The sequence below is a fragment of the Endocarpon pusillum genome, assembly GCF_000464535.1.
Source record: "Endocarpon pusillum Z07020 unplaced genomic scaffold scaffold1776, whole genome shotgun sequence".
Taxonomy (NCBI): Eukaryota; Fungi; Ascomycota; class Eurotiomycetes; order Verrucariales; family Verrucariaceae; genus Endocarpon; species Endocarpon pusillum.
In genome coordinates, this window is record NW_006916073.1 from 43,302 (window position 1) to 59,998 (window position 16,697).

The following is a 16,697-nucleotide window of genomic DNA, read 5'->3' on the forward strand; positions in this document are numbered from 1 at the left end:
GAAAGTGTTGCAGTTCCTTGGCGCTACCCTCGAATTGCTGGTGCCGTGGGGCAGAATTGCAGTGAGGGCAGAGGATGGCAATTTACCACCTAATTATTGTAGTAGAATGCCCATATTGCCCGAATAATGAAATAGACTCTCTTGTGACCTTGTTGCTGAAATTCTGAGATAGAAAACTATAGTATTAAATCGTAAATAAGCAATCTTAAGCAATTTTTACACGTTTTTTGTACATACGGAGCTATTCCTATATCTTACCGCAATTCTGCCCCGCAGCACTAGCAACTTGAGGGTCACGCCAAGGAATTGCAACACTTTCGCAATGCACAGTACTATACTAACTCTCATGGGCTCAAAGATCCTTGATCCTTACATTGATGGCTTATCAATCACCACGTGCTGTCCTACCTCCGCAGTACAACCAGCGCCATAGGCAAGGGTAAGAGTGCCACGTTTCGAGACCTTTGGAAATCTACTATCTCTTTCGAGGCAGTCCGTGTCAACGCGCAAAATGCACAATTCGCTGGAGCTTGTTTCGTTACTTCAAGTCTCTTCCCTCGCCAGGTAAACTCCTCTGGGCTTCTGGAATTTTGCGTCACAGCCTCGTACTGTATGTCGTGCTGAATGGCTTGCTATGCCTATCCAATGGCTTGCCAGTGGTACGCCAGACCTATTTCCCTTGGCGCCACCCTACTTACGGAATATCCCGTGCTGTACTAGGGGGGGGGGGGTTACCCACTGCAAGTGCGGCCCGGAGGTCCTGGTAAGGGCTCCACCCATTGGGCCACGGCTACCTGGCGGAAGCATCCCTAGATCGGCGCTAGTATTTGACTCCCGATACAGCCGTCTTTCCTAACCGCCAAACTGATAATGATATAGCTCTACTGTACTAAATCAATCCTTTGATTATTGACACAAGAAGCTTTGAGGAAGAGGCAAAGTGTTTGATACTAGCTGCTCTTAGCGCCGTGCCAGGGATACCTATGGCTGCCCTGCTGATGTACGCCTACCTCCTGTGAATTACAAATCAATAGTGTCGGACAAGTACAATATGTCAGAACACCGCCCGGACAGAAATTTTCCTTCAAATTCCATCGACCTTTATTAAAAGAATTTGACTCGAACATTTGAAGCCCGTTATCATGTTTGGCACTCTTAATCCAAAGCAGCATGAGGAGCCGTTGACCTTTATCGAGAATACGGACCGGGCCTCAGCACTCCGTCGTACCCGCCGTGACAAGCCACATATTTCCTGCGAAGTCTGCCGGGCGCGGAAGGTAAATTTCTCGCGTTTTTCTCTTGCATCCGTATCTTTCTGTTGTCACCTGCTGCCTCTCTCCGTTCTAGTGCTGCTCTTGGACTAAATCCTGTTATATTATCATGTCCCAATCCATTCAACGCCGCTACCTAGGCCCAAAGAGGACACATACGTGCGGCCGTTGCAAAGAAAAGAAGTCCAAGAGAAATTATGCGATGTGCGGAGACGCCATTGGCTGACTTTTCGCTTCTCTTTGTCTCTCCAGGTGCGATGTAGTGGCCAGCCCTCGGGCTGCGATCGATGCCTCGCCGTCTCCGCCGAGTGCAGGTACCCGGGCCGCGAAGCTCGCCGCAGGAAGGCCACCACTAGTCGCCACATGGAAACACTCATGCCGAGTAGCAGCATGAGCGGTACCAATCCTGCAACGGGGACCAAAGAGCAGGTACTTCGACGAGGACAAGGGCAGGGTCAGGGCCAGGGGGTGCAGCAGCCGTCCGTTGGCGTTGGCAGTGGTCAGGCAGGACGAATACAGCCACACAGGGCGTATCCGAGCGTCGAAATGGGTGATCCGGAGCCCAGGGCAGACCAGGATCCGCAGCAGATGGAGCACCGGTGCTCGTCATACTCGGTCGGCGACCGCAGCTCGAGCGGAAACGTCTTGGATGGACTTGACGAGTGGCTGGACATGGACAGCTTTCTCAACCCAGGATTGACGGCGCCGCTAGAGAATCTTGACGGCAGCTTGGAGATGTTGAACGAGGCGATGGAGGATTCTTTGTCTGGGCACGCTAGTAGTCCTGCTGGTAAGTGAGTCCCCTTGATTCTTGGGCGTGTGCACATGCTCAACATGGGCAAGGCCTTGAATATTATGGATCCTGATCTGGCCACTGAAGTGAGTTACCCACTGACAACTCCATGTGCAGGTTTGGACGATATGGCCTCTGGCACCTCGCCTAGCAGCTTTCCTAACGCAGATAACCTGGTGCAGGCGTTGATGCCCCCACACGACGTCGTCTCGCCGCTGGCTTTGGATATCCCATCCACACGCCGCCAGCCATCAGCATCGGCCACAAATGGTGATTCTACAGGACAAGATTCACTATCCCTGACGCCCAGTTTGGGCCGCTGGTCAGGCCAGCCCCCAACCATCCTCAACAACATCCGGCCGTCACCCGGATCGCCGGATCGCCTAAAGCCCAGTCTAATGTTTGACCCACACACAAAGGGCCCAGTACCAGCAGCACCGGCGGCATCCTCACCAAGCTTAACCCGTCGATCGGATGCCAAAGACGGCTGCCCCTGTCTGCACCTTATGGCCTGCCTGCTCGAGGAGCTCGGTGCAGAGAGCGCGAGCAGTGACCAAGCTACAATGGACCTGCTGCTAGGCTACTTACGCTGTGCGTTGGTGCGCTGTAGTACTGTCTTGGATTGCGAGCGGTGCACATCGCTGAGTGATAATAACATGCTGCTGGCCATGGTGGGGCAGTATATGAGCACCATCTGCGAGCGCATGGTCATGTGCTACATTGGGTTGCAGGGGGCACAGGAGCAGCGGCAGAGTAAGCAGCAACCGTCGGTATCGTCATTGCTTGCTGGTGTTGGCGGCACTGGTGGTGATCAGGAGGACGGGAATGGTGGCACAAGGTCAGGGTCTGGAGTACTTGACGCCGACGAAATATGGTTTTCCACGTACCGCATTGATGACGGCTGGGAGCGCATGCAGGTACTTCAATGCCTAGCTAGTGTTCAACTCATAGAGTTTTCCCGAATGTTGGAAAAGCTCAAGGCGCGAGGGGGTAGTCACAGGGGACACCTGGTGCTGCTGACCGAGGCTGAGAAGCGGATCAAGGCGGTGCAGTTGATGCTGCGAACCAAGTTGAATCGCCCATCAGCCGGGAGAATATCGTCCTCGTAGACATCTTCTTTGAATCGTCCTGAAAACCGTAGTGCTGAAGGTATTTCAATGTTCTTTAGATAGGTGGTGGCATGCGGTGGTCTGTGGTGGCCTTCGCCAAGCCGGTTCGGAGAGATACATCATGATAGCCGTAAACAAAATAGACAAAAAGCCTGGTTTCGTATCTTTCTCGATAGATTCATGATCCAGCGCAGTGTGTTTTTTGTCCGGGATCGATGCAGATGCAATGGAGAGGCACTGTATCATTTGCCATTCTCCTGCGCTCAAGTGTATCATGGCTGTTTCTACATCCTGGCAGAAACTCATCAACATGCCATATGCCAAGCTTCACTAGAAGCATACTAGTAGCATTGCGCTAATCAGCCCTACGGCTCAGTGTATGCAGTGGGCTGGGGCATCATAAAGTTTAAATATAGACTCAGCATGTAATTACTAGTAGTAATTACTAGTAGTAATTGATAGCAACAAACACGCTAAGACTTTAATTCTTGAAGACTTGGCATATAGTTCTGTATTAAGTATAGAGTCGTGTATCAAAAGTCAATAATATACGCTAACTAGGATAAATTAAAGCTAACTTTTCTTGTGCTAGCACAGTGCTAGTAGTCACTGGGGTCGTAAAGATCATCAGAGAGGGTGAATAGCTGAAGCTTAACTGACATAGACCTCTAGAGCCACATCAAGTAACCTAAAGAGGGCCCTAAGGGTCTAAGGAAAAAGGGGGTCACAGCGGCAGCTCTAGGGCTCTATCCCTGTAGCATAACTTTTACATCACATACTAATTTTTATTAGTTTTCATTAATCTTTATATATATATTAAAAAATATTAAAACTATAAATCTTATAACTAATTATTTCTAAAAATAATAAAATTATAGTTATTTTAAAAAGTCCCAAAAATATCATTAAATACTAGCTGTATAGAATAAATAGCCAAGCCACATACAACATTTATGATGCCTTAGCGCCACATTTATAGTGCCCCACTTTACTATCCCCTCCACGGCTGAGCGAGCGCACATAAAACAGCCTGCACCGCCTCCTCCCTTGTAACTCAAGCAACTCGTTTGCACTCCTTCAGGGCTTCTTCCCTCACCCTATTGCTCATGCAGTGCTACAAACGATGACTTGGCATCCTTTCGGACTGGCTAATGGCCCACTCCATGGCTCTTACTGCGGCCTTGACCTCGGCATCCTTCTGTGGCGGATGATGCCCCCCGCTGTGCTCCAGCTTCCTCGTTAGCCCCTCTTCGCACAACCCACGCGCGATATCCGACATGTTCTGCATGAAGTCGAAGTCTCGCCTACCAGTCACATGTACTGTCGGGATCTGTAATTTGTCCTTCAGCAATTGCGCATGCATTATTCTTGGGGCTTTGGAGCCGTCGCCCCTGCTGTAAACATCCATACTGTATTCTGGCAACGCCGCACCTTTCTTCTTGGCTGCGATCACGGTCCGTAACATTACCTCACAGAATAAGCGCTCGTCACGCGTCAAGACAGGGTCATCCGCCGAGGGCGTCACTGTCATGTCCCGCCGGAGAGCGCACAGCCGCCGGACGACACTCTGGCAGTATACGGCGTCGGCCGAAAAGGGTATGACAGACGAGAAGCACAAAGCAAATTTGAAGGGCGGCGGTGCGCCGCGGATCTGTTGCTGACACATGTACGATAGGGCGAGGGCGGCGCCCTGGCTGAAGCCGAGGATGCCGTCAAAGGGGCCAAGTTCGTCGATGGTCGTATCGAGGTGCTCTAGCGCGTCTGCCATTTCGTCCGGCGAGTACCCGGTCGTATGTGAGTAAAAGGGCCCTTCGAAGTAGAGGCCCATTCCTGTATTGTCGTCATCGTCAGTTGCGCTGCTGGGCTTTGGGCATGGTTGGAGACGCAAAAGATGTCGAGTGTGTTCTTACCTGGTCCCCGTTCCGACAGCGCCGGTCCTTCGGCAAAGACAAACTCATAGCTTGGGTCGACTGCCTTAAGGAAGGCCCTGAACTGGCTCTTGCAGATGCTCCCAGAGCTGCCCACGCCATGTAAGCACAGAATCTTCATCTTTGATATAAACGAGTGATCTCTAAAGTCGTCACTTTGCTTTCACTCCAAAGGCAGTCCAGATTTTAAGGAAAGACGTGCGCCAACAATGTCAACTGGGAAATGTCTTGATGTCTAGGGAGTGGAAGTTCCTTACTGACTCTAATAATTACCTAATTTGGCATGTTCCGTGTTTCGGAGGGATTATTAACTTGTTGCCCGATTGGGCATATGCGGACTACCAGCCATCCTGACACTGACACAAGACCGACGGAATAGACGCGGCGCTGACCCGGCAGTACTGGAGTATCCCGGTCCGAGGGCGCTCGATGGTGTCGATGCGTATTCGTCGAGGCCAACTGTTGGATTTAGGGTTCGGCGCTTCCCCGCGAGATGCGTTGCTTGAATGAGCGACACCATCATATATGGCCTGAAATCTCAACCGTCTACAAGCAAACAAGATGCCCTTGATACGCGAAGGGAAGCAAGAGTCAAATCGATCCGTCCTAAAACTTCACATACAAATGCCTCAACATTAGAAAACTTTCACACTTGAGCTTTGTCATAACATATACGGTCTTATCTGTTTTCACTTTTGCATCTTTTTTTTTTCCTTTTGCCGTACTTAGTCATACCTCGGCTACAGCTACTGCTGCAAAGGCGATAAAAGCAACAACGGCAGCGCACTACTAGCATATCAGAAGCCGAGGAAGATATCAAAATGGCGGAATTGGATAAACAAGAGCCCATCGCCATCATCGGAGCGGCATGTCGACTTCCAGGGGGCGTCTCGTCCTTGGGCAACCTTTGGGACATGATCAGCCACGTCAAAACCGGCCATGGCAAAATCCCCACCGAGCGGTGGGATGCCGATATCTGGCACCATCCAGATCTGGATAGGAAGGGCTCAGTGAGTGACCATAGTAGCGGTCGTCTGATGTGGAAGATAAATGCCGCTCTTGCTGACAAAGAGGCTGCCAGGTCAGTGCAAAAGGTGGCTACTTTCTCGAGCAAGATGTTAGCCACTTTGACGCCCCCTTTTTCTCAACCACGGCCAAAGAGGCGGCTGCGATGGACCCTATGAAGCGATTGCTGCTCGAGGTCAGCTACGAGAGCTTTGAAAACGGTTAGTACCGCTCGCATGGGCTAGCTTGCTTTGTTATGACGGGCGTGCCCTGACAGCTGACAATCACGCGACGCAGCCGGTGTTCCTGTGGAGAGTCTAATCAATTCCCAAACTGGATGCTACGTTGGTTGCATGACAAACGACTATGAGATGCTCTCGTTACGCGACATCTACGACGTTGGCCACACTGCTGCGTCGGCCACCAGCGAAGCCATGACTGCGAATCGTGTCTCTTGGTTCTTTGGTCTGCAAGGTCCGAGCCTGACACTCGATACGGCTTGTTCCTCGAGTCTGTACGCCCTGCACCTCGCGTGCCAGTCCCTGAAACTCAGAGAGACTGAAATGGTGAGCTCATTGCAAACCTAGATCACCTTTGCAGCACAGACGTTCTGACATAAACTTCCGGGGGCAGGCCCTCGTTGCTGGAGTCAACCTGATCATCCACCCCAACACCATGCACCAGTTCTCAGCCATGCACATGCTTAGTCCGGAGGGAATCTCTCACACCTTCGACGACCGGGCAAACGGCTACGGCCGCGGCGAGGGTATCGGGTCCCTTGTTGTCAAGCGCCTCTCTGATGCTCTCCGAGACGGCGACACGATTCGCGCCGTGATTCGCGGCACTGGGGCAAATGCCGATGGCAGGACGCCGAGTATTACTCAACCCAGCACACTCGCGCAGGCCAATCTCATCAAGAGGACCTACGAGGCCGCTGGGCTGTCTCAGACGTCGACGCAGTATTTTGAGTGTCATGGTACTGGCACTCCGGTCGGTGTGAGTTTCCTCTTATCACTCCCTCTCCAAGAGGCTTACCCACATGTCCTAGGACCCGATCGAGCTGGAGGCCATTGCCTCGTCCCTCGGCGCAAGCCGCGCTGCCGCCGGTCTCGGTCCCTTGTATGACCGAAGGCTGCTCTGGGCTGGCGGGCGTCTTCAAGGCGCTTGTCTGCCTAGAAAAAGGCAGGCTTGTGCCAACATACGGCGTCGAGAGGCTGAACCCCAAGCTCAAGCTCGCCGACTGGAACCTCGCCCTGCCCCAAAACACGATGAAGTGGCCTACGCGTGGGCAGCGCCGTGCCAGCATCAACTCGTTCGGCTTCGGTGGTGCCAACGCGCACGTCATCCTCGACGACGCATACCACTACTTGAGCGAGCGAGGCCTGGTGGGAAATCATAACACCACCGTGCTCGAGGATGACGGCGGCTCTGATTCGGGCGTCAGTACGGGCCCGGGCACACCGGTGCTCACTGACGATAAAAACGCCAGCTTCCTCTTCGTCTTCAGCACCAAGGACCAGGCCGGCATCCAGAGGCTCGCGGCCTCTTACGCCGACACGCTCCAAAAAATCGGCCTGGACAAGGCAGATCCCCAATGCCTCAGCAACCTCGCCTATACGCTCTCAGAACGACGCTCGCATCTCGACTTCCGCAGCTCGTTTGTGGCGTCAAATCTTGCGGAGCTCGGCGCGCAGTTGTCCAAGGGCCTGCCCAAGACCAAGCGCTCCTCGCGGCAGGACAACAACCTTGTCTTTGTCTTCACCGGTCAGGGCGCACAGTGGCCGGCCATGGGGCAGCAGCTGCTCAGCAATGCCGTGTTTTATAAGAGTATGCGTACGTCGCAGGAATACCTCCAGGAATTGGGCTGTGAGTGGGACGCGTTTGAGGAGCTGGAGAAGACCGCCGACTCCAACATCAACTTCCCGCAGTACAGCCAGACGCTGTGCACGGTGCTTCAGGTCGCCCTGGTAGATCTGCTACGGTATTGGAAGGTGACGCCCAAGGCGACGATTGGGCATTCGAGTGGTGAAATTGGCAAGTTAACTTATTCCCTTATTTACCCCTGGCTGCAGATCTGTTAACCCTTTCCCAGCCGCGGCCTATGCCGCATCCTACCTCACCCACGCGGACGCCGTCAAGGTTGGCTACGTGCGAGGTCTCAGCTCTGCCACTGTGACCCGCCCGGGCGCCATGCTGGCCGTGGGCCTCTCTCGAACCGAGGCCCTCGAGTACCTCGCCCAAGTCCCTCACGAGTCCGCCGTCATCGCCTGCATCAACAGCCCCTCTAGCGTGACTCTCTCGGGTGACATTGAAGCCATTGACACCCTCGAGACCCTCATCTCGGGCGACGGCAAATTTGCGCGCAAGCTCAAGGTCAAGACAGCCTACCACTCGCCGCACATGCGCTCTGTCGCTCAAGGCTACCTCGAGCGCATGGGCCATATTTCTCCCCTGACCAACAACGCCGCCGACGGCGATGATGCCAATAAGACGGCCATGTTTTCGTCGCTCACGGGAAAGCTGGTGACCGCTGAGGAGCTCAATGCGGAGTACTGGGTGTCCAATATGTGCGCCCCTGTCGAATTCTCGGCAGCCTTCTCAGCTCTCCTCGCGCACACTTCCCCGCTCGCTAGATCGGAATATACGCTGGGGCGGTTTCGTCGAGATTGGCCCGCATGCCGCCCTCCAGGGACCGGTGCAGCAAATCGTAGCTGCCAGCAGCAGCAAGACGGGCAAGGATGCCGTGTACACGTCGATGGTGTTGCGAGGCAAGGATGCGACCGAGACGGCGCTCACGGCGGCCGGCCAGCTGTGGGCTTTGGGCTATGGCGTCGACCTTCTGGCTGTGAACGCGCGCGAGAGCGGGTCGTCTGTGGTCCGCCACAAGGCTCTGACGGGCTTACCGACGTACCCATGGAACCATACTCGGAGTTTCTGGCACGAGGCGTACTCGACGCGTTCGAATCGCTTTCCGTCAGCCCCAAGGACGGACCTTCTGGGTGTGCCGGAGGACCTACAAAACAGACTGGAGCCGAGGTGGAGGAACCAGCTGCGCATCTCGGAGAATCCCTGGATCGAGGACCACAAGATCACCGGGACGATCCTGTACCCTGCGGCGGGGATGCTGGTCATGGCCATGGAAGGTGCACTGCAGACTGCTGACCCGGCAAGGAACGTGCAAGGCTTCCGCTTCCGGGAAGTTCGGTTCGAGCGTGGCCTGGTGGTGACGTCCGGCGATGAGGCTGCTGTCGAAACACGCCTCAGCCTGCAGCCGCACAAGGCGATATCTGGGCATTTCCATTTCACCATCTTTTCCACGACCAGCTGGAACTCCTGGGTGAAGCACTGTAGCGGTACTGTGGTGCTCGAATACGCCCCTCTCGGCGCGAGCGAAGTTGAGGACGCGGCCGTCGACGTCGTCTGGGGCCAGCAATCGCAGCTCTACAAGCAACTTTCGGGACACAGCAAGGCCGAGAGTGTCGATGTGGGCATATTCTATGACCATCTGGAGACGATAGGCATGGAATATGGCCCGCTCTTCCGGAACGTCGTCTCGTTGTCGGCCATCCCTTCGCTGCACGCCGCGCACGGCGCCGTGGTGATTCCCGATACCAAGTCGAGCATGCCGGCCAACTTTGAGTTCTCCCACGTCATGCATCCCGCCACTATGGACGCCATCTTCCATCTCCTCCTTGCGGCCTTTTCCGGCGGCCAGCCCATTGCCGAGGCGGCTGTGCCATATAGCATTGACGACATGTTTGTCGCCGCCGAGCAGCCGCAGGGCGCCGGTGGAACCTTCCATGGCTATGGTCAGCTGGTGAAGAAGAATAGGGGCGGGCGTGAAACGATTGGAGAGTTGGTTGTGTCCGATCAGGCTTGGTCGGCGCCCAAGCTGACGGTCAAGGGCTTTGCGCTACGGCAAGTTACGTCTGCCGACGGTGCGAGTGCTGCTACCAGCTTGCGGACGGATGCTCTGCGGAAGTGTGCCTGCGTGAAATGGAGTGAGGATGTGGACTTCATCAAGAGTGCCGACGACGTCGCCCGGCTCCAGGATGCAGAGGGCAATCAGGGAGGTCATCTCTCGGCTCAATTGTCCCGGTGGCTCGACCGGCTGGCCCACAAGAAGGCGGTTGGAAAGATCCTTCTGGTACTCGACGAGGAATGCAGCAGCACATCTGATAGTGATCGTCTGCGCGAAATTTTGGCCCATGTCAGCCGTCGATGGGGCTCCGAGAAGATCACTGTTACGGCTACGGGTGCTACCGGATTAGACACGCTGCGTTCTGTTGTGCCCTCGTCGTCATCCGAGTTAGTACTCGAGTTCTGGGATGCCGGCAAAGACGAAGAGCTATCAACGGCCCAGGGCGCTTACGACGTCGTGCTCGTTGTCGGCGACCGGACTGTTCGGCCACAGTCTGGGCCTCTTGTCAAGTTGCAGAAGGTGCTCTCCCCTCGAGGTCACGTTGTCATTCTCCCGACCGAGCTGTCGCCGGCCGCGACTGAGGCGACTGAGGCGACTGAGGCGACCGAGGCGACCGAGGCGACTTCGCTGTTGACGTGTCCAGTAGCAACCACCACCGGAGCCACCTCAAGCCTCTTCATTACGTCTGCTTCTTCTTCCTCTTCTTCTTCTTCTTCTGTTGAGGCTAGGACGACGACGCCATCGGAAGTCTTCATCCTCCTGCCCTCCGCTGCCTCTTCCCAAGTCTTGGCCCTAGCATCCACCCTTACCAACGTCCTCCACCCTCTTAACATCAACGTCCAATTGACAACTCTCTCCCCTACCAGAACACCTCAGCTGGTTGGCAAACACATCATCTCCCTCCTCGAGATCGAAGTTCCCTTGATATACTCCTGGAGCGAGACCGAATTCACTTCGTTCAAGTTACTCATCTCGTCGGCAAGCCACCTCCTCTGGCTCACCCGTGGTAGCCTCCTCGAATCCTGGGCCGCCGGTGTCGATTTTGCCCCCGCCCAAGGCCTGCTCCGAGTGTTGCGCAATGAGTACTCCCTCGCCACCCTGCCACACCTCGACCTCTCCGCTGGGTTCGACCTGATGAGTCCCAGGAGCGCCGAATTAGTCCTTGGTGTCTGGCAGGCCTCTCTCGCAGAAGGAGCTGAGATGGAGTACGCCGAGCGTGACGGTCACATCTACATCCCTCGCGTGGTCGAGCATGCCGGGTTCGACGGAGAGCTACAGCTCGCAAGCGGCAATGCGAAACCTATGCGCAGCCCAGTCCATGGTAGTGGCACGGCGCTGAAGCTCGCGTCTTCCGTCGACGGAGGGGATTTTCTTTGGGTCGTCGACGAGGATGCCACGCTACCACTGGGCACCAGCCAAGTTGAGGTCGAGGTCGAGTTTGTGAGTCTGAGCGCGAGGGATGCTTCCGCCGCTGGTCACGACCACGACGCCGTGTCGCCTGGTCTGGGACATGAAGCGGTCGGCGTTGTTTCCCGGTGCGGCAAGCATGTCAAATCGGTCGTTGTCGGCCAGCGAGTGGCTGTCTTCCAGAGCCAGGCGTGCAGAACCCACGTTCGCCAGGACGAGGGCCTCGTCGCGGCCATGCCGGCTGGTCTACTCCCGCAAGAGGCCGCTGCGCTGTCGAGTGCTTTCATTGCGGCGCAGTATGCCCTCGTCGAGGTTGCCGGCCTGGGCCGGGGCCAGAAGGTGCTCGTCCACTCTGCCGCCAGTGCTTTGGGCCAGGCTGCCATTCAGATCGCCCATTTCGTTGGAGCCGACGTCTTTGCCCTGGTTGGATCCAAGGAACAGAAGGGCGTCTTGGTCGAGCAATACGGCATATCTCCCACTCGCATTTGGGACTCCGCTTTGCCAAACTTCGTCACGGCCATTGCGCAGGCCACCGATGGCAGCGGCGTCGATGTCGTGCTCAATAGCCAACAGAGCCCGGCCGTACTGCCATCGCTTGCAACCCTTGGAGACTTTGGGTACTTCCTCGATCTCAGCACCCCCATGCCCGACTCTCCGCAACTCCACCTGCCTTCCTTCAAGCACAACGCTTCCCTCATCCGCATCGACAAGGACCGTGTTGTGCAGGCGAAGCCTGACGTTGTTCAGACGCTCTTTCAGCGCATCTTCCACGACTTCTGCCGCAGCGGCAGCATTCGGCCCATCTGGCCCACTGTCGTCTACTCTGTCAATGATATGGTGGCGGCCCTAGATGCCGTGAAGGCGCAGGACCATGGCAAAGTCGTCCTGTCGCTCAGCAAGGACGCTTCGGTGTTAACGCTGCCGCCACCTGCGCCCGAGCTAGCATTAGACAAGACTGCTACGTACGTGCTTGCTGGTGGGCTGGGAGCATTGGGGCTGAGCATTGCCGACATGATGGTGGAGCATGGGGCCGGGCACCTTGTCTTCCTGTCGAGATCGGGCGGCAGCAAGAACGAGAAGGACTTGGAGGGCTTCCGTAGCCGTGGGGTGCACGCGGAGGCTTTCAGGTGCGATGTCAACGACGCCCGAAGTGTGATGGGCGTGTTTGACCGGCTGAAGAGTGAGGGGCGCGTGGTCAAGGGCGTGGTTCAGTGCGCCATGGTCTTGGAGGTATATCTTCTTTTTCCCTTTACCTTATCCCCCCCCCCCTGTTGGACATGTGTAGACTGACATATCGGCAGGACGCCATCTTCGATAACATGACGTACGCCAAATGGTCGCGCGCCTTTCTACCCAAGACGCAGGGCTCGCGCAACCTCCTCGCCCAGCTCTCACCCGCCGAGGCGCCCTTCTTCATCCTGCTCTCGTCCATCACCGGCATTATCGGCAACACGGCGCAGGCCAACTACGCTTCGGGCAATACGTTCGAGGACGCGCTGGCTCACTACGCACGCAGCCATCTCTCGACCGCCGCGACCAGCATCGACGTCGGCTTGGTGTCCGACTCGTCGCACTTCACCTCGACCGGCGAGTTTGGCGAGCTGGAGAGTTACCTGCACCGGTACCAGCACGGCTGGGCCGGTCTGCAGACCAGCCTCGAAGAGTTGCGGGTTGTGCTCCAGGCGGTGATGAGGGGATCGACGGCTGACGGACGGGAGGTGCCGGCGCAGCTTGTGCTGGGTGTAGGGGACGCGCTGGTCAGGAAGGATGATCAAAGCGGGTTTGAAAGAGACCGGAAATTTGAGTTGAGAGTTGTCAGCGCCGAAAGCGAGGCTGGTGGTGAGGGTAGGGACAAGGGCGTGGGGGTGGGAGAAAGGCTGAGCACGGCGACGACGCTTGGTGAGGCCTCGGCGATGGTGGAGGAGAGCTTCAAGGCACAGATTGCAGCGGCCATTGGCGTCGAGGTGGACGAGGTGGATGGACAGAAACCATTGCCTGAATTTGGGGGTGAGTTTTCCTATTCTTCTTCAGTTTCCTTTTCCTACTTTTACCACGGACGACATGCTAACTCTACTGCGAACAGTGGACTCGCTCAAGGCGGTCGAGATCCGGAACCGCGCCCTGAGGGAGATGCAGAGCGACATTTCCGTCTTTGAGCTGTTGAGCGCCACGCCCTTGACGGAGCTGGCGGTCAAGATTGCCTCCCGGAGCGGGCTGGTCAAGCTGGATTCTGAGCAAACCAGTCTCTAAGCGGCCAGCGAATGTGGGATTGATGGGTGGGTGGGATGGGTGTGCCGCAAACAGAAAAGAAGAAGAGAAAAAATGCTGGGTAGGAAGGTGGAAATTTTGACAGACTATCAGATGTTTATTAGGTGTGGGTTCAATCTTCGTACCGGGCAGTTTGACTGTCAAGTTTACTTCAAGACATCTTGACAGTTGTACGGTTGGGGTCGCTTCAGGGATTCGTTACTTAAGTATCTCAAGGCCATGGGCTCTCTGGTCTCTACTTTTACGCAGCTCAAATCTGTACACTATGCCTGCTCGTCAAAGTTCGCGACCATTAACTGCAGAATGATGAAGTGGCCCAAAGAGTGTAATCTATCTGCAGAATCCATCTGTCTCAGAAGAAGAAGGCTAATCTGCACTTTGGGCTTTTTCAAATCTACAAGACGATCATCAGACTGCCGCGCAACCTCAAGCTAACTCTCATATTTGTCCAAGATAAGCGATCTGTCAGATTTGAACTGATAGTGTACACTATATTGATATCCTCGTGGGGGCCAAGCAGTTCCATCCACATTTGCGAGCCCTGTCAGCGACACACTCAGAGCACGCTTTCATCACCAGCACGGGCTGAAAGGGGCCCCTATGCTACACCCCCACCACCACCTTCGCCCGTGGCATCACAGGCGGGTAGGAAAAGACATCTTTCTCATGCTCCAGCGTCTTGCTGAACAGGGCATACAGAACCGCGAAGCCAGCGCAGCTCAACAACGAAGCGATCAGTAGGCCGGCCCAGAAGGCATGCGCAGCATTCTGAACATTCCGACCCAGCTCCGGCTCCGCTCCAAAATACCAATACAAGCCAGCTAACACACTCAAGACAGCCGCTGCTGCCAGCAGTGGCACCCGGGTCCAGGTGCCCAGGCTCAGAGTAGCTGTGATACTCCTCGCAGACTTGCTGCTGCTGCTGCTGCTGCCGCCGCTGCTGCCGTTCATCTTTACGCTGCTATCGTGCGGCGCTGCTGGGACGTGTGCGGGGTTGGTAGTAGCAGTAGTAGTGGATTCAGCCAGGCGACCGACCAGGAACTGCTGCATCGTCTTCATGGCGTAGGCGCTGTGGCCGGCATATTCATATGTTTTGCTACCGTCGGTGCCGGCGCAGTCCTTGAGCACGTCGATGCCGCCGGGGTGGTCAGCGGCAAAGGAGGTGAGGTTGTAGACTGCGTTGGGGGGGGACGGTCAGTAAGTAGTTGCTGTGAGGCCCAGAGCCGCGGGCGTTGAAGCTGCTAGAAAAACTCACCGTTACCGTACACCGCCACCCACAGGTCTTGCTGCGTGTTGTGCTTCTCGAGCTGCGCGGGCGTGATGGTGATGGTGTTGGTGTTGGTGTTGTCGTGCTGCGAGTTCGCCATCATGATGTTGCCGGTCTGTCACGTGCATGTTACGTTAGCTCTGCTTGGCACCACTTCTTGGAATACTAGTACTAGTACTACTATAGTATAGCTCTTGCTGCTCATCAGCTTCAACTTGTTCTCCCAACTTGCTAGAACCAATCAATCAAATCAATCAAATCAATCAAATCGTTTCATACCAGGGCACGGTCGGTGGCGAGGCTGAGGTTGTCGCTGATGTCGTCGCTGGTGTGGGATCGGGGGCACCCAGGACTCGGGCTTCCGTAGCAGATCTCAGGCAGTCCTTCAGTCCGTGGATGGATGTGCCAGCGGCGTTCAAGACATGGAAATATCATGTGGGGATGGGACTCGACAGTACCCACTCGGGAGCCAGGCGGGATCAGCTTGAAACTGAAATCGAAATCCTCCACCGGCTACGGCCCCAGGCTGTTGCATCAAGGGCTGCAGCAGCGGTGACGACCAAGTACAGTATGAGATTCAGATTTCCCGATTTGGCCCCGGTCCGCCCCTCTTATAGATGAAGCAGGATTGCGGCGTTGGCCATATTCTGTACTCTGACAGTACTCGACAGTACTCAACAGTCTTGGTCGCTCAGAAACAGTCTTGAATGTTGATTGCCTGGAAATGGCCCTGGCCGGTAGGCTTTTCCTTGTTCCATTTCCACTTCCATTTCCTACCGTACAATTCTGCGGTCTTTATACTCGTCTACGCATCATACTCTACTCGTGGACACCTCGTCACCATGTACCAGGAATTCTTCATCGGGCGCAGCGTCCAGGAGCGCTGCCAGAAAATTGACATCTCTGCCTTTGAGACAATCCAGCAGCTCCGGGCCAGTCTCGGACGCGTGTTTTCTTTCGCAGACCCAGATTGTAAGTTGAGCACCACTCCCCTCAAACACACAAAGAACCCACAAACCGCTAGCCATTTGCTTCCACAGCAGCGAAAGCGGCGCCCTCGCCTCCCTCGAGGCCATCCGATTCTCCAGCAGCGCTGTGGAGCTGCGTACATGTCCAAATGCATCGATCCGACCGCCTCCGGGGCCTCGAAGCCATCCTCTCGTGGGCAACCACTATGAACTCTACCCCGACCCGCTGGGAAACTACGACCGGCTCTTTGCACGCTATGGCCCCTTGATCAAGACGGTCAACATGGGAACGACGACCTACCACACCAACGACCCGGAAATCTCGCGTCACGTCCTTCGTGAGGGCGACATGTTTACCAAGATCACCTCCGAGCCCGCGCATCCGCTCTTCTACATGAGCGACCAGAGCGCGCTGTTCACCTGCGACACCGACTCGCCCGCCTTCTCCGTCAGCCACAAGTTCGTTCCGCCCGCCATGTCGCCGCGCGCCCATCTGGGAATATTTGGCCTGATTGTTATTAACGCTGATCTAAATATTGTTAGATGGACCGGACATTCCCTGCATGTGCGAAGCATGCGCTAAAAGACCCGGGCAGGTCATCTGGCGGGTCGTCGTGGGGCAAGACCTCGAACATTTCCAGGCACTCGACACGCCGCCGGCACATGTCATCCACCTCATCGGCAAGTACCTGGCACTGATGAAGAAGACGTCGCTGCGCCCGAAATGGTACGGTAGCCTGCCCTTTGACGATCCGGCTC

At 55.7% G+C, this 16,697-nt stretch overlaps 5 protein-coding genes across 5 annotated transcripts; 3 read left to right on the forward strand and 2 right to left on the reverse strand.

The window, feature by feature from the left end:
- Nucleotides 1–1,661: 1,661 nt before the first annotated feature.
- Nucleotides 1,662–3,173, forward strand: EPUS_08552 (uncharacterized protein; the record flags this gene model as incomplete). The annotated part of the gene is made up of 2 exons (XM_007802762.1): nucleotides 1,662–2,061; nucleotides 2,182–3,173. 2 exons carry the CDS (start codon nucleotides 1,662–1,664, stop codon nucleotides 3,171–3,173), a joined length of 1,392 nt encoding a protein of 463 aa, XP_007800953.1.
- A 1,114-nt stretch (nucleotides 3,174–4,287) lies between these two features.
- Nucleotides 4,288–5,222, reverse strand: EPUS_08553 (uncharacterized protein; the record flags this gene model as incomplete). The annotated part of the gene is made up of 2 exons (XM_007802763.1): nucleotides 4,288–5,003; nucleotides 5,084–5,222. 2 exons carry the CDS (start codon nucleotides 5,220–5,222, stop codon nucleotides 4,288–4,290), a joined length of 855 nt encoding a protein of 284 aa, XP_007800954.1.
- Nucleotides 5,223–5,922: 700 nt separating this feature from the next.
- Nucleotides 5,923–13,685, forward strand: EPUS_08554 (uncharacterized protein; the record flags this gene model as incomplete). Its single annotated transcript, XM_007802764.1, has 10 exons — nucleotides 5,923–6,111; nucleotides 6,183–6,327; nucleotides 6,404–6,672; nucleotides 6,740–7,102; nucleotides 7,155–7,225; nucleotides 7,293–8,131; nucleotides 8,199–8,629; nucleotides 8,700–12,665; nucleotides 12,737–13,442; nucleotides 13,519–13,685. The coding sequence occupies 10 exons, from the start codon at nucleotides 5,923–5,925 to the stop codon at nucleotides 13,683–13,685; spliced, it is 7,146 nt and encodes a 2,381-aa protein (XP_007800955.1).
- A 621-nt stretch (nucleotides 13,686–14,306) lies between these two features.
- On the reverse strand, nucleotides 14,307–15,405 carry EPUS_08555 (uncharacterized protein; the record flags this gene model as incomplete). Its single annotated transcript, XM_007802765.1, has 3 exons — nucleotides 14,307–14,878; nucleotides 14,959–15,085; nucleotides 15,250–15,405. The coding sequence occupies 3 exons, from the start codon at nucleotides 15,403–15,405 to the stop codon at nucleotides 14,307–14,309; spliced, it is 855 nt and encodes a 284-aa protein (XP_007800956.1).
- Nucleotides 15,406–16,221: 816 nt separating this feature from the next.
- Nucleotides 16,222–16,521, forward strand: EPUS_08556 (uncharacterized protein; the record flags this gene model as incomplete). Its single annotated transcript, XM_007802766.1, has 1 exon — nucleotides 16,222–16,521. The coding sequence occupies one exon, from the start codon at nucleotides 16,222–16,224 to the stop codon at nucleotides 16,519–16,521; it is 300 nt and encodes a 99-aa protein (XP_007800957.1).
- Nucleotides 16,522–16,697: the final 176 nt, after the last annotated feature.